At 33.8% G+C, this 23,928-nt stretch overlaps 2 protein-coding genes across 2 annotated transcripts; one reads left to right on the plus strand and one right to left on the minus strand.

Annotated features, from left to right (window-relative positions):
* Nucleotides 1-10,412: 10,412 nt before the first annotated feature.
* On the minus strand, nt 10,413-12,070 carry LOC139523047 (uncharacterized). The gene is made up of 2 exons (XM_071316798.1): nt 11,781-12,070; nt 10,413-11,010 (listed from the first exon to the last, which is right to left on the minus strand). The coding sequence occupies exon 2, from the start codon at nt 11,008-11,010 to the stop codon at nt 10,420-10,422; it is 591 nt and encodes a 196-aa protein (XP_071172899.1). The 5' UTR covers nt 11,781-12,070; the 3' UTR covers nt 10,413-10,419.
* Nucleotides 12,052-23,097, plus strand: LOC139523046 (Golgi-associated RAB2B interactor protein 3-like). Its single transcript, XM_071316797.1, has 3 exons — nt 12,052-12,190; nt 12,397-12,675; nt 22,237-23,097. The coding sequence occupies exons 2-3, from the start codon at nt 12,402-12,404 to the stop codon at nt 22,554-22,556; spliced, it is 594 nt and encodes a 197-aa protein (XP_071172898.1). The 5' UTR covers nt 12,052-12,190; nt 12,397-12,401; the 3' UTR covers nt 22,557-23,097.
* Nucleotides 23,098-23,928: the final 831 nt, after the last annotated feature.

Raw genomic sequence — 23,928 nt, forward strand, 5'->3', positions numbered from 1 at the left:
TTACAAAAGTTTAGTTTAAATACAGCTCACCGATGAGTTAAAAAAGATATTTCAATTTTAATGAAAAAAATGGCATTTTTGCACCAAAGGGAGATAATTTGGAGCTTTTTCAGTGATATTTACATTTTAAAGGTCATCTGGGGCCAACACGAATTGATTTTTTTGACTATTTTTTGTACCATATGATAAAGTAACAACTGCTTATGGTAAAAAAATATAATTTGTAATGAAAAATAAATGTTTAATTTTTTCTGAAATTTTTATACCCTCGAGCCTCCTTAAGGTGGTATGATAGTCTAAATTAAAAATGATAAAATTTGTTCATACTTTGCCAAAACGTATTATTAATTTATATATGTTGAAAAATAAAATTAAAATTATAGGTCACCGCGAATTTTCTCAAGCTACAAGCTGTGAAAAAATGACACATTTGGGATGGATTACTCACTACAGAGCTTGGAATTGATAAAACTACTGGTAATCCTACATATTCTTTAACATCATTTACCAAGGACGAAATGTTAAAAATCATAAATCTGTCCTTCTTTCTTTTGGTATCAACATCAAAGAAAACGAAGAAAACTTGCCTTCATTATACTGGATGCCTAAATTACACAAAACTCCATATAAAGAACGATACATAGCTGGGTCTTCAAAATGTTCGACTGAACATCTTTCTAAAGTACTGACTACTGTTTTTTCTACAGTTAAAGATGGGCTTCAAAAATATTGTGATGAGATATATTCTACCAGTGGTGTTAACCAGATGTGGATTCTCAAAAATTCGAAAGATCTACTGCTTAAAAGAGGGACGAAAGATACCAAAGGGACAGTCAAACTCAAACTTAACCTTCGATCGCAATCTTTGCAATTTTGCAGCAACATAAAAACTTTAGATTTTTCTACACTATATACTACTATTCCCCATGCTCAGTTGAAAGATCGACTTCACTATCTCATAAAACAGAGCTTTTTCTATAAAAATGGGAATCGTAGATACAAATTTCTTGTTTTGGGTTACAATAATTCATATTTTGTGAAGAATCACACTGAATCTTCCAGAAAATATACTGAAGATGATATTATCAAAATGCTGGACTTTTTGATCGACAATATATTTGTTGAGTTTGGAGGATTTATATTTCAACAGACAGTCGGTATTCCAATGGGTACTAATTGTGCACCCCTGCTGGCTGCTATGTTTTTGTACTCGTATGAATCAGAATTCATTCAGAACCTTCTAAAAGACAAAAAGAAAAAGCACCTTGCGAAATTCTTTAATTTTACTTTCCGATATATGGATGATGTTCTATCATTTAATAACCCATATTTCAGCCAATACCTACATCTCATATATCCCAGTGAACTTGAAATTAAGGGTACTACTGATACTAGAAGGACTGCTTCATACCTTGATCTTTTCCTCAATATTGACGTAGATGGACGACTTCACACGAAAATCTATGATAAACGGGACGATTTCAACTTCCCAATTATCAATTTCCCATTTCTCAGCAGTAATATACCCTCTGCCCCTTCGTATGGTGTTTACATATCACAATTGATACGTTATTCTCGTGCTTGTTCACACTATACGGACTTCATATACAGAAGTGTGCTCCTTACGCAGAAACTGCTCCAACAAAGTTATGAGGAGGACAGATTAAAATTGACAGTCCGTAAATTTTATGGACACCATCACGAATTGGTGGATCCATACGATGTGTCTTTGACCAAACTAGCTAAGGACATTTTTACCACATGGTAGATTGTGGTTTGTCATTATGTCGTCTAATCTTTTAATTACCAAACGTGACTTATTCCCGATTGTGACTGTTTTGCTGAGTGTGAATTCGCATTACTATAAGACGTGTTACGGTACTTGTCTATCCCAAATTCATGTATTTAGTTTAAATGTTCTATTATATTTATGTGTTATGGTAAAGAAAATTAATCACCGCATACATTCATTAGATTTCAATTTGTTCAACGTAATCAGTACGATATTTTACGTTTGAAGTTAGATTCAAAACAAACCGAACATAGCTTTATAATATAGTTAATTGCTACCTTAGTTTGCTATTAATAAGTATCAAAATGTGCATTGTTATTAAATGCAATATCAGTATTTAGTTCAAATATAATCTTAAATCAATTCTTATTCTATCTTATTCATTCAAATGTGACGTCATTTTTCATTTTTAGATGATCTGTTTTACAAATTCAAATGACGTCATTTTTTTGTCATTTTTTACAATTTCAAATATGACGTCACTTGGCGTTGAGGTTTAAACTTATTCGGATGTGTCTACGTTTTGTGTTACAAATGTCTGGTTATGTAATGTACATGTATTTCAGTTGTTTCCTGTAATTAGTCAATACTTCAGTCTTATCATGTACATCTTTTGTATACAAATTTTTGTATATAATTTTATAAATTTACTGTTTGCAAAAGTATAAATTATTCTAAATAATAGGGATGTTCTGGTAACTAACAGAAAACCTTTGGCACAATTTTTTTGATCTTTTGGTCCTCGATGCTGTTCAACTTTGTGCTTGTTTCGGCTTTCAAACTTTTGTATCTGGGCGTCACTAGTAGGTCTTGTGTGGACAAAATGCACTTCTGGCGTATTAAAATTTTGAACTTGTTGCCTTTTGTTGGCTGTTGTTCGTATGTTTCTTTGTCAATTGTGTTCTCCAATTTATTTATATTGTAGTCCTGTGGTGTTGAGTTGTCATTTTAATGTTATATTTCACATGGCTATAAAAGAGGGAGGTTTGGCATGCCACAAAACCAGGTTCTACCCACCATTTTTCCTTTAAAAATGTCCTGTACCAAGTCAGGAATATGTATGGCCATTGTTATATTATAGTTCGTTTCTGTGTGTGTTACATTTTAACGTTGCGTCGTTTGTTTTCTCTTATTTTTTAGTGTAAATTCACATTGCGATAAGACGTGTCACGGTACTTGTCTATCCCAAATTCATGTATTTGGTTTTGATGTTATATTTGTTATTCTCGTGGGTTTTTGTCTGATGCTTGGTCCGTTTCTGTGTTTGTTACATTGTAGTGTTGTGTCGTTGTTCTCCTCTTATATTTAATACGTTTCCCTCAGTTTTAGTTTGTTACCCCGATTTTGTTTTTTGTTCATGGATTTATGAGTTTGAACAGCAGTATACTACTGTTGCCTTTATTTATACAGCAAAAAACATCATTATGTGAATAGAAGCTAAATGCTTTGCGAATATCAAATGGAAAGATAAGATCACCGTGCGTGTTTTACCGCTAAAATACAAAATAGCACTATTTCAGAGTTACCTCCCCTTAAAATGCAAATTTAAAAACATTAAAAATCAAACAAAAATAAGCTATAGATGGAATGGCGTACCAGTTCACCCGGAGCCCGGAGCTGAGGTCAACCGGAGCACGTACATAAATAGAACCACGGAGCACCAGCTGATTAACATGATTTATTTGACATTTAACAAAAACACTCTTATTGAAGTCGATATAAATAGATTGTAATGAATCACATTGTAACGGTTGTGAGAATGAGCAATTTTATACAATGATCTAAAAAAAACATTGATGTAATAAATGATAAAAGTTACACTAAGTTTGTAGAAGATTCCTGTACGTTTACATTTATATTTTGCAAAAACTTTTTTCTTGTTACAATAGAAGTATAAAAGGTCAAGTGAAAAGTAAAGATTTGGAAAATTGCCAAGGTCATCAAATGTTCAAATGTTATCTCTACCTTAAATTGACACAATTTACAGTCAACACATCACTTTCGAAAAACATGTATTTTGTAACATTCGTTATTTCCGGAATCGAAAAGTAACAAAATTACATGTTACAAACTGACTCGGGGGGGCCACTTCAAACTTTTTTTGGTAGGGGTGAGCAGCTGAGACATCAAGTACCCCACCCTTTTCATATATTTTGTTAATCAAAAATATATACCTTGTCATATATTAATTAACAAAAAACAGACCTATAGATATATTTCAATATTTTCACCGCTTATCATTACGTTCTTATTAAGAAGCAAAATAGTCTTAAACACATTTTTCGTATTGCCCATTTTACATCTTTCATTATAAAGATATTTCAATTCCAAAATACAATACATATAAAAGACGTTTGGTCAGATCATAGATGGTTTTACATCTATGGTCAGATAAATGTAATATCCCCCCAGAGCGTAACACCTTAACTGATTTTAACATGTTTAATTATTAATTAAAAACTGAGAAACAGTTTCATTGCCGTTCCCTCGTAAAGGACGCTGTCACAATGGAATTTCTTTAAATAATTGTTATCATGTTTTATGTATACAAACCCTTGAATGATAATTAGGTGCAAATGTCAAAATAGTTGGATTTATTGCATCTATCACTGGTATCAGTGGAAATACCACAACAGAATAAATAGAGTTTAATTGGTTTGACAAATAGCTGATGGATTTACGACTGTGGTTTAACCGCATCAAGAATAAATGCGGACATCTGATTAGTTTCAGATACTTATGATATAATCAAGCAAGTGATAATATCAACCTATTGATATATTTCATCTGAATTTCTCACCCTTTTCATATATCATAGAGCATGAAAAGTGACCTATTCCAGCGGCTCATCCCTACCACTAATTATATAGCAAGTGGCCCCCCCGAGCAAACTGATGATGTAAAAAATATTTTTAAAAAATCGCATCTCTGTAACTGCAAACTGAGGTTGTCAACTAAATATATAAGTACTTATTCACGAAGGAAACAAAACTTGGTTTTTTTCTAAAAATAGAGTTACTGTAAACTTATTTATAAATAACTACATTTATCTCATGAAAATTTTCAACACGTAAGATTGAACTATTATTGGTTTGTGTATAACATGTATAACGATAGTATATAAATGTTTATAGATTAAAATATCTATGTTCAAATTTAACATTTGCGCATTATTTTGTTTTATTTTTCATTGGGTGATTTAAGTGAATTTAATAACAATAATGGTTTCAATTACTGCAAACCTGATATAATGTATTGAATTCTTAAAACAAACGTTAAATAATTCACATGTTTCTTTTGGTGTATTTTGTTTTCTCTAAATACATACAACAAGAGCAGTATAATACGCCCGATAACGATTTAATATGACCTCAAGCTTTGATGTATTCAGCTCAAAACTTGATTGATTTTCACGAATCTATCCCATTACACTTGATTTACTTACAAACTTTCGTTAAGGGCTAAGATAATGAGACGGTGAATATGGTGTTTTTACCATGGTATTGGGTTTTTTCGACTTATGAGTTTGAATATTACTCTAGTATCTTTTGCCTCCCTTTGATCGGCATATAAGCCAATTTGCTTCTGGCGTCAAACGTTGCCACCGAACGTTTTCTGGCTTCTTAACCGCTTCAGAATGCAATAAAATTTGTTAAAAAGACGATTTATAGGTGCAACAATTGAGTTTTTTTGCTTATCATTGTAGACATTACATGTCAATACATTCCGCAATTCAAAATGTCGGCTTCCTTAGTTACAGACAAGGAGATAGAGAATTGTACGCTTACTATCATCCAATCAGAAACATTGATACAAAGAAATTACATTAGAATAAAAATTCTTAATCTATGTTTTGAAATTGTAATTTGGAAAAATAAGTGTTGATGGCAGATCCTTTCATCAGATATGTTTCACAATGTGTATATTTTTATGTATACTTGTAAATTGCATCTTCGGTGATGTACATGGATCCTTGGTTTAAACGAACAAAATATATGTAAAACAAGTGTGCAACCTAAAAATTCGGCCCTATTTCTGCCTTCTGCGTGATGTAAAATTCATATTTGTTGCTTTATCAATCCTCAACCAATTTTGTTTTTCGGATGAAGACTTCAATTTGGAAAAATAAATTCCTCTGTTAAAATATATGAAAAATTATGAATTCATGATCAAATCGGTATCACATGCTGTATCACCTTCGACTTATATCAGTCCCCGGGTATTCGGCTCTCGGTTTGTTATCGGACACTTGGATTTTGTCATGTTTTATTCTCTATATAACACAATCTATGCATGTTTATATTTAGTACGGTTAGGACTATGGTTTAATACAAATACAAATACAAACATTTTATTGGCACAAACTCATTAACGATAAATTGTTAAGACACATTGCATATATAATTATTTTAATTTACATGTAACTTAGTAAAGTTACATATAGATATATCATATTATTTCACATCCTTATATCTAAACACTCTGACATGAAAGAGGAAGACAGTCTAATTAAGTAATAATGCAGAGTTATTATTTACCAATTTAGAAGTAGAGAACTTTTGTCAACAGTGTAAACTTTACACTGTTTTTTTAAAATAACAGTTATTTTATTTTTATATATTTCTCATTTCGAGGTCAATCTATTAAATTGTAATAAGAAAAGATGTGTATCTTCAATTTCCCCATTATTACAGACATACGGAAGCGTGACTATAGGTATATTTTTTGTTGTTGTTGCTATTGACTTGTTGCGTTATATTATTATCGATGTATTTTATGTCGACTTGTGTGGCGATACCGTAATAAGTTATCAAATATATTGCGAAATAGTGTGCAATATCAAAACAATCCGATATGAAAAAATATTGACTTGAAGTAGATGTCGATATATTTATGCCAACATATGATGGTCTTTGGTCGTTATGCAGACTTTGCGAAAGAAACGAAGTTTGTGGACGATTCCTCTACGTTGACATTTTGATTTTACAAACACTGATCATAAATTCTTTGTTTTACTTGTTTTAATAGAAATAAAAAAGATAAGTGAAAATATAAGATTTGGAAAATCGCCGAAGTCATCAAATGGTATATCTACCTTGACACAATTTACAGTCAACATATCATTTTCGAAAAATACTTATTTTGTAACGTAATATTATCTGTTACAAACTGATAATGTTACATACATTATTAAAAATAGCATGTCTGAAACTACAACCTGCTGTTGTCAACTAAATAAATAAGAACCAATTCACGACGGAAACAAAACTTGTCTTTTTCTAAAAATAGAGTTACTGTAAACTTATTTATAAATAACACATTTTCTCATGAAAATTTTCAAAACGTAGGATTGTTCTATTTCTGGTTTGTGTATAACGATTATTCTATAAATGTTCATAGATTACGATATCTATGTTCAAATTTAACATTTGCGCATCATTTTTTTTTTATTTTTCATAGCGTGATTTTAGTGAATTCAATAACAATAATGGTTTCAATTCCTGCAAAGTTGATATAATGTATTAAATTCTTAAAACAAATGTTTCTTTTGGTGTATTTTGTTTTCTCTAACTAAATGCATACAACAAGAGCAGTATAATACGCCCGATAACGATTTAATATGACCTCAAGCTTTGATGTATTCGTATACCGCTCAAAACTCGATTGATTTTCACGTATTTGTTCCATAAAACTTGATTTACTTACAAGCTTTTATGAAGGGTTAATGTAATGAGGCCGTGAGTATGGTGTTTTTACCATGGAATTGTCAGTTTGTTTTCGACTTATGAGTTTGAATATTTCTTTAATATCTTTCGCTTGCCTTTGATCGACATATAAGCCAATATGTAACAATTTGCAACTTTGCAAAATATACACTCGTATACTAATTGTGGATCTAGATTGTTCATTTACACTTTCGTAAGCGAGTACTGCTATTGTAGAATAGAGGATGTTAAAAAAATCATTTGAATACATGAATAAAACATGTTTAGCTCAGCTCCATTCTTTATATGTGCCTGTCTCAAATCTAAAGCATGTCGTTCAGTAGTCGTCGATGGTATAACCGCCGTTTAGTTCATTCATTTTTGCGTTGTGAAGCGATTAACAACATCAAACTGAGAGAACTGCATAAAACTGATATTAGTTATTTAGATATGCTGAATTAAGTACACAATGTGTATACAAAAAATGTATTGTTCACGTTTTATTTATGTTAAGTTATCACTATAACTTTGGGGAATGTGTTCATGGGACACAGATGATGCCCCCGCTTACATATAACGTTATAAGGGATATAACTTATGAACGGTAAAAGTGACGCTATCCAAATTTGTATTTGATCTGAGCTAAAATTGTTGTAGCGTCAATTTTTTTTATCGTCCAAGAGTTATGCCCTTTTATAAATGAAAAAGGATGCTGAATTTTTCGTTTCCGTTCTCTAACCTGAGTGTGCCTTTACCAAATATTATGAAACGTTTACACAATGTCTATATCCAAAATACTCAGATCAAAGTCCTGTGAGTTATTGTAATAAGCTTTTTGAATAAGAAACATGACATTTCGTTGAGGCAAACTTCAGCAATGTTTCAATTTGTTACGAGGCACAACTTAAGAAGGGTGAAAGTGATGTCACCAAAATCCAAAGAGAGGCAAAAGATACCAGAGGGATATTCAAACTCGAATATAAACTGACTAAGTCATTGATAAAAAAAAAGAAAAGACAGACAGACAAACAGATAAACATTGGTACACAAAATACAATGCTTCACACATGGCTCTGTCGTGTTGCTCATGTAAGTTCCATTAATTTTTTTCGGAAGTTCACATTCGTGAAAAGGGAACCTATCTGCTATCATCTGTGAAACGGATATTCCTTAACGGTCAACAAACTCGTGATAGCATCCGTAAAAGTTACGAAGGGATGATTTCAACTTCACCACTTCGAACTCTTGGTTTCATAGATTCCTTATGAGCAGCAACCCTCTATCAAATAACTAGGATAGAAATACAAGCCCTGAATATCGTAACAACTGGCAGATATATACTCCGTATGCAGGTGCTGCATCTTTTTTTTTTTTATTTTCTGTATCAATCTTAAATGCTCATATATAGCGTCTAGTTGCTATTTCTTGCAACGAATTTCGTGTTATTTTATGAAAGGGACTGTCATACTTTCATGTGTGAGCTTTTGTTGTATTTTAAAGGCTTCGCTATGACTAAGAATATAATCAATAAAAACCTAACCCTCCGTTTAGGTATGCGTGTGGATGGATTTTGTGTTATGTATTAATAAAATCCTTCTTCCTATAGAAGGTTTCCAATTAATGTGGTGTGATGCTTTCACATGCCGGGCTTCAAACTTATTGTTAGACTGCCTATCCTAGAGGTGGCGTGAATCAGATGTGGATACTCAAAAATTCTTAAGATCCTTAAGGGTACATACAATCTAAGACTATTTCATCTTCCAATAGTATTAAAACACTTTACACAAGTATTCCCCATTCCAAACTAAAAGACGAATTGAGTTTGTATTGCATTGTTTCATTCAAAATAGAATGGTCAACGTAGATACAAGTATCTTGTCTTGGAGAGGGGGAAATCCTACTTTGTAAAGAATCATACTGAAACTGACAATATCAAGATGTTTGATTTCTTGATTGACAACATATTTGTTACGTTTGGAGGGCATTCCAATGTGAACTTATAGTGCCCCTCTTCTTGCCGATTTGTTCCTTTATTATTATGAAGCTAAATTCATACAGGAACTTCTTAGGAAGAAATATAAGAAGTTAGCAATATCCTTTAACCTTACTTTCCGCTATATAGATGATGTTTTCTCATTAAATAAATCAAAATTTGGTGGCTATTTTGAACGCAAATATCCCATTAAATTAGAGACAAACAATACAACAGATATAGTCAATATTATATCTTGAGTTACATCTAGAAATTGACAATGAGGGTCGATTGAAAACAACACTTTACGATTTCCTTAATAGAGGGTTGCTGATCACAAGGAAGCTATTAAACCAAGAGTTCAAAAAGGTAAAAGTTGAGATCATTCCTTCGTAAATTTTACGGACGCCATCACGAGTTGGTTGACCGTTATGGAATAACCGTTTCACAGATGATATCAGATATGTTCCTTATGTCGTAACTACAATCCCCTTCCCTTTTCACGACCTACCAAATTAAACTATTTACCGGGTTTGTTAAAACATGAGCAACACGACGGGTGCGACGTGTGGAGCAGGATCTGCTTATCCTTCTGGAGCACCTGAGATCGAACCCAGTTTTTGGTGGAGTTCGTGTTGCTCAGTATTACATTTTCTTGTGTCTTGTGTATTTTTATTTGTCTGTTTGTCTATTTTTTTTGTTAGCCATGGCGTTATCAGATTATTTTAAATCTATGAGTTTGATTGTTTTTCTGGTAACGTTCGCCCCTCTTTTACCGTTCTTGTAAATGACTAATTAACAAATGAAAAGACAGTATCGTTATTCACACCGTTTATTTTATCTTAAATTAATACCTTACAATAAAATATGACCACATGTTATACTACTGTACAATATTAAAGTTTACACCGGACATATTATTATAAGTGTTGTAGTGTCTTCATTCGGTTTCAGAGTGGCTGAACGTGTAAAAACAATTTGTCAGATTCAAGTAGTGCAACATATTCGAGTTCAAATTTTTCATTCCACCTATTCTCAATGACGACATATGGAAGATTACCACATGGTATTACTGTTACGTCAGCAACATTTGGATGAGAGATCAACTCTTTCAGAAGTATCCCATTAGACGGCTCCTCTGATGCTTCGTGTACTACTTGTTTCCAACAATCTTGTGTTATCTGATTTCCACTTGTATTGGTACCGACGGTCAACAAACCTAAAGGGCTTGATGAAAGTGTCCCAGATGCTACAGCAATACTTCCAGCCATTACAGACCCAACACTTCCTGCAGACAAGCCTCCTATAAGAGCACCTGTGAAAGCACTAGCGGCTGTTTTAGTAGCAACAGCTCCAGCAATAGCTCCTGAAGATGTACCAGTTCCCACAGCTGTTGCCATGGCAATCTTGAGAGGTTGAGATTGAATCCAAAGTTTTACACCTGTAGCAATTACTCCCGCAGCGGAACCAACAACTGCAGGTAAAGCATTCCCAGTAGAGGTGATAATGAACGCACATGAACCGGCTGTTAATATCGTCATCTAAAATATATAATGACAAATATTGTATTGTAGTAATACCCTTGTTTGTTATTTGGGATTCAGATGGTTGAGGAATAAATCAAGATTTGTTTTAAACATCATTGAGAGAATGAATATAACCCCTATAATCATCTGATCTACTGTATATCCGTATTTCCGAACACAATTTATTTCTTTAATGGGTTTTAAACAGATTAAACTTTTATTTTTGGGTCTCCTATCCCCCCCGAACCCCTTAGTTACATTGACAAGCAACTTTCAAGTTCAATCTTCTCACATCCACACAAGTCCGTATGTGCTAAGTAATACGCCCATGTATTTGATTTTCAATTGATGGTCAAAACGATGTGTGCTGCCTTTATTTTTAATATTAGAAGACGATGCCATTCGTTGTCACTTTATTCTGGCTTTTGGAACTTATAAAATGGTCTTTCAGGTTGTTTTTTTTATGTTTGATAAGTTCTTCAATTTTATTAATACGTTTTGGATTATAACTTATTTAGCTTCAACCATTAATACTGATTCACTCGTATATTTACATTACGTATTTTTACGGACGCAATTATGTCTATAGAAGTAAACAATTTAACAGAAACTATCAACTATGTGTCGATAGTGTTTTTTGTTCAATAAGACACACGGAAATTTCATATGAAAATCAATATAATAGCGTATAAACGTCTGCAGAATCAGACTGATGAATTAATTACCTGATCGATGCACATAGAATATCTATTAAATTTAATAATTATTTATGTTAAAACACTAACCTTGTTTAAATGATGCCAAGCGACCAATGGATTGATCACCAAATGATAACAAAAGTTTCCGTTAAGTTGTTATCAAACATATAAAAATAACACTAGTACAATAACGAAAAACCGAATTGGAGAATTTCTCCTTACACTGACTTTTAAAAAGTAATCATTTCTCAGTTAAGATATACGTGATGACAAGCAACTTCTGTAAAAACCCACTTCGATGAACATGATGAAAGTTTCCGTCTAAAAATAGATACAGGTTTATCCAACATATAAAAATAACGCTAGTACAAAAACGGAATCAAAGAATTAGTAATTTCTTCTTACACTGATTTATGAAAAGTACCCCATATCAGTCAGGATATATATCTAGTATATAAACTGTAGTTTTATTCTTACCCGTGGATACTGACAAAACGGTATGTATGGTAAATTATTATTCATGATCATGATAATTTATGAAAGATATCGTTGCAATTCTCTAAAAAAAAAAAATTAAGAACATCATTATTTTTGTTGTTGACTAGATTACTTTCAAAAAGAAGTTGAATAATATTTGATTTTTGATTAATTAATTCATTATGATAAAAAGAATAAGTGGTATACTTTTTTTTATCTTTTATAGCTAAAATGGTCGTTGCAACGACTGCTTGTGTTGGTGTAATTATAACTGGGGGTGCAGCTGTGCCTGTAATTAGTGCAGCTGCTACATCAGGTGGTGGTTTCGGTGTAGCTGGAGCAGCTGTTGGCACTGCCAAAGCTATTGGAGGTGCAGTTGGAGTCGCGGCTTCTAGTGGAGCGATTGCAGGAGCAACAGCAACAGGAACAGCAGCTGGTGCTAGTATTGGTGCTGCTATTGGGGGGACTGCCGCTGCAGGAGTTGGAGGTAGTGGTGCGGGAGTAGGTAATTTTTATTTTGATATGACGTTCTTCATTCGCTTTGTGAATAAACCTATGCTCTAAATCAAATAAAATTTGTTTACATTTGCGAATATTGACTACTGCAGAATAATGAATTTTATCAAATTGGCATGCATTTAATATATTTTATTAACTTAAAACACTTCCAACCTCTTAAATGATGCACATGTTGTTACTAGTTCATTTATTATGACTGTAACGTGTTGCAATTCGAAATTGACATATTTGACCTAGATAGACAACCGTTCGTGCTGGTTGTTCAAAACTCCTCCCTCTGAAAAATCCCATTGCCAGTCGTTTGCTTGATTACAAACAATTAGGATGTTTATGGAAGAGCCTAAACAAACCATCTGCACTTATACACATCGGACATAGAAATCACCTCCTAATCAGAATTGTAGTTTTAGCATGGGTAGGCATTATATTGGTGTTATTTTAGCCTTAACTATCGCTCGGGCAAAAAAATAATCACGAATATAATGCCTATCCATGTTAAAACTACAATAAAGTATAGATTGCATCAATTATTTCTTAAATATTCATTAAGCAAGATGTATTCATTATGAACTACACAAAATACTTTACCAAATGATTGCATAACGTTGCTAATTAACTTAATCAGTTGAAGAATAGTCATTCGCATTACTGAATTTTTGCACTACAGTGGATTTGGTGGAATATTTGTGTCTTTAATATACATATCGATGCTGTTCAGAATAACTACTCATATACACTGTGTATCATCGCCACCGGAAATTGGGTACTAACGAAGCGGAGAGAAATAGAAAAAAAAGTAAACAAGTTAAGAATTCATTTAATTTAAAGCATTTCCACTGATTTGATGAGGGTGCCGCTTAAGGAATGATTTTCTGATATATAGTTCTTTAAATTATTAGGCTGATAAGTACAAAATTAATGCAAGATTTTGTGTAATACTCCAAAACTTGCCACTTAGTACCGGAAAATTTCGAGGTCGATCGTCCTCTGTCGCCCCGTTGTCAAGATATTTAACTGTTTTTCATTATTTTTCCAGACACGTTTTTAGATTATTATAGTGTGGCATCATATTTTCTGAAATTTGTTGTCAAAAAGATGTATTTTAAAGAATATAGACAATAAAAAAATAAAGTTTAGGGTACGGCAACTTGCTCGTGTTGACAAATTTACTGTATGGCAACTTGTTTTCAACTGTATGGCAACTTGCTAATTTTAGAATAGTTATTTACCGTCCTTTCAAAGAAAATGAAGTTACTGTATTAAGTTCAAATATCCAAGGTGAGGGGGTACCTTTTTATGTTAAACTGTTTTTGTCCTTTTCAAGGTTTAAATTTGTTGGAAACTGTTATTTGACTGATAAATTCTAAAAACTGTTAACTGTTTTCACCCCACTGTCTGTACCGGTAATCTTTTTTGTTTAAATTTGCAATGTTGGTAACTGTTTATTTGAAATTGAGATTCCTGTTATCTGTTACTTAATACTTAAAGTGTATACGGTTTTTGACATTATTTTCTATGTTAATTAACTTATCTTAACTGTTATTTACAAGAATCACATTAAAATTTGCTGTCCATCTCTTTCTTTACGTTGCTTCCGCAAAGGAGTAACATAAACAGCATATATGTAACTGTACATGTCTTTAAAAAATCTTTGGGTATATAGTAAATCCTTGATAAAATTGAGAATGGAAATGAGGAAAATGTCAAACAGAAGCCCGACCAAATAGAAGAAACAACCCAACGCAGCGAGAAAATTATGCGCTAGGGTGGGGTGTCAATTCACAGACAGGAAAAAAAACTTAGAATTGACACTCATAATTTTTAAATACCCTCTTTCCCTTCTTTCCTAATAAATAAGACTTAATTTTTGAGTTATGCAAGTGTATATTTATGGAAAGAAAATGTGTAACCATGGCAACAATCAGCATTTATTTGATATCAAATATTGCAAAATAGGGGGTTGAACATGTCACAAAGATTCTAAAAAATTTGGTCCAAAGGAAAATTTGCAATCAATAAGAGTGATACCTTTCCTGAAACCATAGACATATATCTATCAAGAGGTAAAAAAAATCATATGCATTTCTGCTGGGGTTTTTTTCCATAAAATTGAATTGAAAAGATCGAGCGTCAAATCTTTTGTAACGTGTAACCAGGCGTTTATATCTTAAACGAACGTTCCAGTAAATACTTGGATCCAAGTTGTCTACAAACAATACGGCAATACTAAAACTACAACTATCTACGTTATGCACAATGAACTAAAATATACACACTGACTCTTTGTCGATATAAAGTAACAACGGACAATTATACATGTTATATATATACAAATATAATACAATAAACCAGCCTGTCCTCAAGATGGGACGATGTGTCACTTAGAGACAGTATAGCTGGTACAGCTTGTCCTCCGAATGGGACAGTCTGTTACTACTAGGCAGTGCAGTCTGGTACAACTTGTCCTCCGAGTGGGACAGTCTGTCACTACCAGACAGTGCGATCTGGTACAACTTGTCCTCCGAGTGGGACAGTCTGCCTTGTCAATCCGATCAACCTGTACGTTCACTTGTACCCAGTACAAAGTGTCTCCTGAATATTAAAGCTCTCCCAGCGTCTTAATATTACTAACGTACGCTCTGTTGACTGATGACGGCTCATCGACAGCCAACCGACAGCCTCGAGTGCCGTTTCTCACTCTCTTATATACTCTAGGGCGAATTCACTATTTACTGGATAGGGGTGTTCTCTAAATGTTCCCGATACCGAACACAAGAGTACCTCTCAAACACCCCCATACCAATGGACCAAACCACTGACTCTCCCGCCAAACGTCTAAATCTGTCTAACTCTTTCTCTAGCGTAAACCATGCATTGCTACAATAAGATCCTACTTATTAGTAACCTTAACGACCAATAAACATTACATAACCCACGCCTCAATCTACATGCGTCCCGCATGTTATATTTAAAATTACAAAATTGAATTCAACAACATTTATACATAATCCGAATTTTACTTATTTACATTATCAGCCATATAGGCTGGTCTCTTACTCTCGTGACGACCATTGTCCTCATCTAATCTCAATGGTGCACGCTTTCTTTTAATTGGGCGTTTTCTCCTGTTACACAAAGCACAACTAGCGACATATGCTCTCACATCGGATTGCAAACCAGGCCAATAGAAAGACTGACGTATTTTCTCTATAGTTTTATGTATACCTAGGTGACCTGCACACTTTGTCTCATGACAGCATTGTAAAACTTGCTTACGCTCAGACATTGGAATTACCGCTTGTAATTTCACAACGTTAAGTTCACGGTCCATGTGGCGTCTAACTACTATACACCATGGACTTCTAAACAACCAAACTGACTCCATAATGACCTAATAGAGTATCCCTTACCATATACATCACTGTATTGTGGCCTTTGACCCTCTGTCAACCACCGTTTAACAAGTTTAAGGTCCGAGTCATTTGATTGTAACTCTATTAAAGACAAGTCTTTACCTTTGTCCTGCATCTGACTCGTGACTATGTTTACCTGACTTTGTTTTCTCTTAGAACAACCACGGTTCGTTTCTGACTATCTGTCTGATGTTAACCGACGTTGTTTTCTGTGAACATCAGCATTTCTAATTTGGGTACCTTGAGAAAGTAGAAGGACCTTAAAGTTATCGATGTGTAATAGGTTAGCAGACATGTCAATCAGACACTTATTTTTCTTCATAAAGTCTAAACCTAGAATTCCATCGACTTGTAGGTCAGTTACAATGGCCTCTGAAGTAAACTTCCCTTTACCAAAATCCATTTTAAAACTACCTTTACCTCGAAGGCTTAAATACTTGTCACTGACTGACTTAATCTGCGACCTAGTTTCACTCAAATGTGGCCTACACAAGTGAGGAATTGAATCATACACTCTTGCAGAGACCAAAGTGAGTGTAGCTCCAGTATCAACCACAAACTTGACTGGTACATCTTGAATTTTCAACACGACAAACATTCCGGCATCCCCTGATGCTGAAACAACAACATCGCCTTTGTCATTATTCTTAACTTCAGACTTCAGTGTCTTGACTGTACCGTCCGTATATGTTCCGTTGTTATCTGTTTCCCGAGTACTTTGCTTCTGATTATTATAAGGACAATTTCTTGCAAAGTGCCCTATTTCACCACAACTAAAACAAGGCCCACCCCTTTTCCCTTTACTGTGTGGGTTATCTATCTTCCCCCGTTGGAACTTTCTTTGGGACTTTAAATCTTTAATCTCTTTTGTTATGGCCAGTAAATTATTCTCAATCGTCTGCATCCATGTCGTATTTGTCTCATATATACAGCCGTAACAGGACTATTAGGTGTTTCTGTTCGTTCGTCACCAGTAGTATGTCGTAAATGACCCATACTGTTCAGTGTTTTGCTCTCAGCCGTGTTATACGCTTCAAGCTCAACTGCTAATCGTATAGCATCGTTAAGACCTTTTGGACGGGACTGTTTAATTCTAAGTCTCATTTCGGAGTCTACTAACGCATCTATAAATTGTTCTTTGGCGAGCGTGTCCCTTAATTCTAACGGAGCAGTCGGGTAGGCCAGATTAGAAAGTCGTCGTACTGACTGACCTAACCCCGGCAAAGTCTCGCTTGCTTTTTGTCGACATTCCTTGAATTGAACTCGGTATAGTTCAGTTTGACTTGAAGGAGCAAAGCGTTCCTCAAGTGCATTAACTAGGTCTGAAAATATTTGTCTCTTTTCCTTTGGTAAATCACCAAGGACTGCTTGAGCCTGTCCAATCAGTGACACGGCCAAGTACAAACCTTTTTGGTGTTCCGACCACATATTGACTAGGGTACACATCTCAAAGTGTGCTAAGTAATCGATCCAAGAAGTATTGCCATCATATTTTGATGGTTTGATTTTAACGTCATTCGGACCAGAGCAAACAGTATGAGCAGTACTTTGATTTTTCGTTAATTCCGACTTCGGATGAACATATCCATCTTTATCTTCAACAACCATCGGACGTACACCCTGATCTTTAGGTGTAGAAGATATGAAACCTTTTCCATGTTGTATTGTGCTTTCACTGAGCGACTGTATTTGCCTACTAATTTCAGCAATCTGGTCGTCAATATTTGACATATTCATTGCTAAACAGTGTAATCAAAATAAAACAATCTTTATTTAATAATACACTCGTGTTACAACTCAGCCGTGACTTACAACTATGCCTCACGGTTGATTCACTTTAATCTTTAAAGTAAACGATTGATGTTAACTGACAATAAATTAAATGACGATCAATCAATCAAATATAGTATTTGATAGACAACTTGAATCCCAACCGCTAGCCACCAAATATGTAACGTGTAACCAGGCGTTTATATCTTAAACGAACGTTCCAGTAAATATTTGGATCCAAGTTGTCTACAAACAATACGGCAATACTAAAACTACAACTATCTACGTTATGCACAATGAACTAAAATATACACACTGACTCTTTGTCGATATAAAGTAACAACGGACAATTATACATGTTATATATATACAAATATAAAACAATAAACCAGCCTGTCCTCAAGATGGGACGATGTGTCACTTAGAGACAGTATAGCTGGTACAGCTTGTCCTCCGAATGGGACAGTCTGTCACTACTAGGCAGTGCAGTCTGGTACAACTTGTCCTCCGAGTGGGACAGTCTGTCACTACCAGACAGTGCGGTCTGGTACAACTTGTCCTCCGAGTGGGACAGTCTGCCTTGTCAATCCGATCAACCTGTACGTTCACTTGTACCCAGTACAAAGTGTCTCCTGAATATTAAAGCTCTCCCAGCGTCTTAATATTACTAACGTACGCTCTGTTGACTGATGACGGCTCATCGACAGCCAACCGACAGCCTCGAGTGCCGTTTCTCACTCTCTTATATACTCTAGGGCGAATTCACTATTTACTGGATAGGGGTGTTCTCTAAATGTTCCCGATACCGAACACAAGAGTACCTCTCAAACACCCCCATACCAATGGACCAAACCACTGACTCTCCCGCCAAACGTCTAAATCTGTCTAACTCTTTCTCTAGCGTAAACCATGCATTGCTACAATAAGATCCTACTTATTAGTAACCTTAACGACCAATAAACATTACACTTTGTTTAAAATCAATACAAAATTTATAAATCTATGGCGGTACGGATAGGAACGTATGGACGATCAAACTGAAAAATGGCTTATAAATCATGCTAAAAACAATCTAAATGTTCATATAAACCCACCAGGAAGGCTATATTATTATTCAACTATCTAAAAATCAATTTAATTGTACAAAAACTTTCATATTTAGAAAATTCACCATGGCTATAATGCGAAACTAAACTTGTAACTGTGTATTGGTCTACCTGAAGCTGTCTCCTAAGTGAGCAATCATTTAACTACAAAAAGGGAGTAGAAGTTCAATGTTTGTTTCTGTAAATATATAAATGAACCAAAATTAAAAAAATGAAATATATACAAGACTATATAGAAAAGGTTACGGACTCAAGTTGGGTAATGCAGGTGCAACAAATGCGGCAGTGTTAAACATGTTTAGGGATGTCTCATTCCCCTCTTTATACGTCTAACCAATGTAGTTATTTCTGGCTTCTATTTGTAATGTATCCAAAACGTTAAAAGGAAAGGCAACTTCTTATCCAGCTAAAACCCTGGTCAGTCCTATGATGAAAATAATTCCGAGATGTATATGGAATGTTTGATAAGTTATATTGACCCAGAGTACCTGGACGGAATTGTGAAAAATAAAGTACCTTTTCAAATTGCAATTCGTAAAATAACTGAACCGTGTGGCCTGGTAGAAGAGGACTTGGTTCTCAAATTGATGTCAAATTTGCTAGTCTAAGACTTCAGAAATGTAAAGATGGACTAAGGTTTTTTTTTATATCAGCTCAGAGTTCTTAATTTGGACTTGGAGATGAAAGAGTGCTTCAACTTGTGACACCTTATATGTTACTTTCTGATTTATACACTGGTTTTAATGATTTTAAAATAAAATCAGTAAACCTTCGTAATTCCTTTTAATAAAATCATGTAAGCAATGAGTCGTATGAATACCCTGACTAAGATCTAATCATAATTTATAAGAGCCCCCCCCCCCCCCCCCGCCATAAAAATAATGTTCGCGCCCTATAGTATTCACTCATTCTATCTGTTTGTTACACTTTCCTACGTCTTGACGATAACCCAAGTTTGCTACGACTGATTGACATAAAACATTTACTCAACAATATACATAACCAGAAGAAGCCTCCCTTTTGCTGTTTGAAGCATTTTCGATTATTCATGACATACATGTAGTCCTTTTTCTTGGAGTCAATAACTCCGTCTGCTTTTCCATCCGTTCAATTGTCTGTCCATGTGTCAATAAACAAAATATGGTACTTGCGTGTGTATTCTGAAAATTAGTCAGCTTTATAAAAGGTTCCTTATGGAGCTTGGCATTTCTACGACTTTGTACAGTGGTTTTCAAACTTTTGAACACATTGAAGATCGGGTGGTTTTTTTTGGCTCGTGATTTTTGGGATTGATCCTTACGTGATCCGGGAATATATTTTTCGATTTCGGGATTTCGGGATATAAATTTCTTTAAATTCTGCGTCTCGGGATTTCATGTTTTTAAGCCCCGGGATTTCGGGATCAGAACCCCTCCGACCACCCCTCAAATTAGCCTTAGTCGTTCTTAATCATTTATACACGATTTATATCCTACCATTGGCATGTTTATAAGGCTCTCAAAAGAAAGAAAAAAACACTGATGGATTGTCATAGAAGCATATTTTATCAGACTAAAATAAATAATGGTCTATATATAAGCAGTTACATTTATTTCATGTTTGAAGCGGTAGGAATTTTTAATTTAATTTGACTTTTACCAAAAGATGCATTGTAGCAAAGGAGAAGAATAATTGTGGTCTGAGACCAGAAACACGAAAATAATAAAATTTAACAGAAAGGAAACAAATATCGGACTTTGGAAAAAGGGAGAGGGCTTTTGATACCTTTTCTGAAATTCTCCATACATAATATCTTTTACAAAAAATCATCCTACAATATTTCACAAGCTGTATATGCCCGCGATTTCGCGGGTGTGTTCTAGTAATTAATTAACTGTGCATTCGTGTTCCACCTTCAATGAAGATTCTAAATTATAAATATAACCAAAAGTTGTTAATGTATAGGATAGTGAAGACTAATGAAAGCAAACCCACTGTAAAAATATTTCTTTGAAATTTTTTAAAACTTCCTCAGAAAAATGCTCGAGCCACTTGACTTCCATAGCTCATAATTAACGTTTTTACACAATATATTAATAAAGTAGTAAAAGATTATTTGCTTCTCAAAGTGTAAGACGCAATAAAAATCGTATGCTTGCATCATCTTACCCAAATACAGATTTAATGAAGTCCTGAACATTTCGACATTTGTTTGTTTATTTTTAAAAATACCGGTTTTTAACAAATCACAAGTACATGTTAAGATCCGACTAAATACCGATATCTCGATATCGACAGGTAAATATGCTACATAACAAGTGGGGTTGACGACCGAGAATTCGGTATATGATGGAATTTCGCGACCGTCTGACATTTTTCAAAAATGCGAGTTAGAACTTGTGTTATATTAAGGTATATATGGGGAATCTGAGACAAGTGCCTGTGGTAAGTTGTTACTTCCGTTATATTTTAATGTGTGCTCTCATTTCCCTTCAAAAATTAATTCACAACATACTTAATTTCGTTTAAAGCTTAATTGAAATGGGGTTTCAATCTTTGGAGACCGTTTATTGACATGCAGATGTTTATTTTAATGTGATTTGATAGCACAACATCCAACCTCCCCTCTTATTCTCTAGCATGTTATCAAATCGGACCAAAGACAATCGACTGGTATATATGTTTATCTATTTTCTAGTAAAGTAAAAGTTACCGGTATTTGATGACCATATAAAAGATCGTAAAAGCAATTTTAATCGATCTTGTATTAGGTCAGATTTATACTGCTATCGACTGGCATGGTATGTTAATTTCTATATGCTCTGTATTTTGAATTCAAACTAATTTGATTTTATAGTGAAAAGGAAAACAATTTGTAAAAGAATGAAATATTTGTTATATTTTGGCCACAAAAGTTTTTTAGATACCCTTTTAAGAATTTATTATTATCATTGTTATCAGCGTTGTCGATGTCGTAATCGTCCGAAGACATTTGGTTTCCAGGAAATTACTTCAGTTAAAAAAGTATGGATCACTAATCTATGACATTGTACTATAAAAGGTAAAAGTCCAATTTCATTTTTTTTTTTCAGAACTTAGACAAAATTCATTCTGTGTCAAAAAACTTTAATATATCAAATATTTAATCACAATCCAAATTCAGAGCAATATACGACTTGAATGTATTATCCACATTTGTTTCAACTGATCAGGGTTTGACCTCTGTGATCTTTGTTTTGTTTTCTTTCACGGTTTTCTCACATCCTGATATCATTTTAGCTTCCATATTTGCTGGAACTGCTTTGTCTGGAGGAATTGGATTTTTGGTTCTAGGAACGAGTACCAAACAAGAGGATGAACATATAACATACGATTGCTGGAAGCCAGTAGTACATGACGTATCCGAGGAACCATCCAATGGGATGTATCTCAAGGACCTTTTCAGTCATCAAAACATACAAAAAGTAACAATGGCCACAGACTGTTCTACAAGTTTACCGAACATTGTGATTGAAAATATATGGAAAGAAGAATTCCAGATTGAGTACATGATGTTAAACACCACGGGGGAGATAGTGTGCCATGCAAAACAAATGTAAAATGTCCGTTTAAAATAACTGATTAAAGACATAGGCATGGATATATTTCAGAGGTCAACTAACATTGTCTAATTTGTAGTATGATAATTAATCAATATTACACAAGTTGGCGATTAAACAAACAATAATTTATAACAATCTACTTGCCAATTACCGATTTAATTATGTTATTAAACAAGTTGATTGCCTCTAAACTACAAAATTTCGATCCTGCCCATGCAAGTTTCATCTTTAAGTTTGTTATCCATATAGGTGTTTTAAACCAATTTTCAATAAAAAGTAACTATTGAATTCAAAATGTTTTACATTAACAGAAAAATAAATGTAATTAAAAGGTTTGAAAGTCATGAAAAACTTAGATATTACACATCATGTACTTTTAAATTTGCTCTTTCCGCTAGCTCTCGATTGTCAATAAAAAATGTATGCCACTCCTACGAAAAACAACTCGAACAAATAGATCTCCAAGTACGGAATTGGCAAATAGACTGTTGACTATTGCACATGAACATAAACAAATAAAAAATATTAAAATATTAAATTATAATATTATTTCTGTGTAACTCTTCCTAGTTAGTGGAGAAAAATACTAGTCTTATTTTTAATGTGTATCTTTGATATGATAAGTATCTACAACGATGCTGCACAAACAGAAGAAATGTAAAAGTCTTAAATGATAGTCAAATGATATCAAAGGGATAACTCATGAGTCGAAAACGAACACCCTTTTCTGTATGTGCCTGTCCCAAGTCGGGATCCTGTAATTCCGAAGATGTCCTATGTTGCTGTATGTCATATTTATTTATTTGTTCCTTATTTTGTAAATAAATCAGGTTTTCTCGATTAAAATGTTTTACATTTGTCATGTCGATGCCGTTTATTGCTGCTTATGTGGTATTGACTTTGCTCATTGTTGAAGGCCTTACGGTGACCTATCTATGTCATTTGGTCTCTGGATGAGATTTGTCTCATTGGCAATCAAACAACATCTTATTATTTTTATAATGACAATGCCATGGCAAACATTCTAAAAAATCTAATAAATATTTTAACGCTAAAATAACATAACACATTGGTTATTTCGTTAAAGTACATTTCAGTAACAAATTTATATTCATATAATTTTGGAAATCTTTCAGTCGTCCATTAATTTCAGCTTTTCATACAAGTGAGAGGTTTAGCCCTATAAATCCAGGTTCAATTCACTATTTTCTACATTTGAAAATGCCTGTATCAAGTCAGGAATATGACAGTTTTTGTCCATTCGTTTGATGTGTTTTATCATTTTGATTTTGCCATTTGATTAGGTACTTTACGTTTTGAATTTTCCTCGGAGTTCAATATTTTTGTGATTTTATTTTTTACATCGAAA

Source organism: Mytilus edulis, chromosome 5 (assembly GCF_963676685.1).
Source record: "Mytilus edulis chromosome 5, xbMytEdul2.2, whole genome shotgun sequence".
Taxonomy (NCBI): Eukaryota; Metazoa; Mollusca; class Bivalvia; order Mytilida; family Mytilidae; genus Mytilus; species Mytilus edulis.

Bases quoted from the DNA above. Each gene is read 5' to 3' on its own strand.
- LOC139523046 (XM_071316797.1), top strand. From the start codon at position 12,402: ATGGTCGTTGCAACGACTGCTTGTGTTGGTGTAATTATAACTGGGGGT. The intron at 12,676-22,236 runs GTAATTTTTATT...ATATCATTTTAG, and splicing joins AGGTAGTGGTGCGGGAGTAG to CTTCCATATTTGCTGGAACT.
- LOC139523047 (XM_071316798.1), bottom strand. From the start codon at position 11,010: ATGACGATATTAACAGCCGGTTCATGTGCGTTCATTATCACCTCTACT.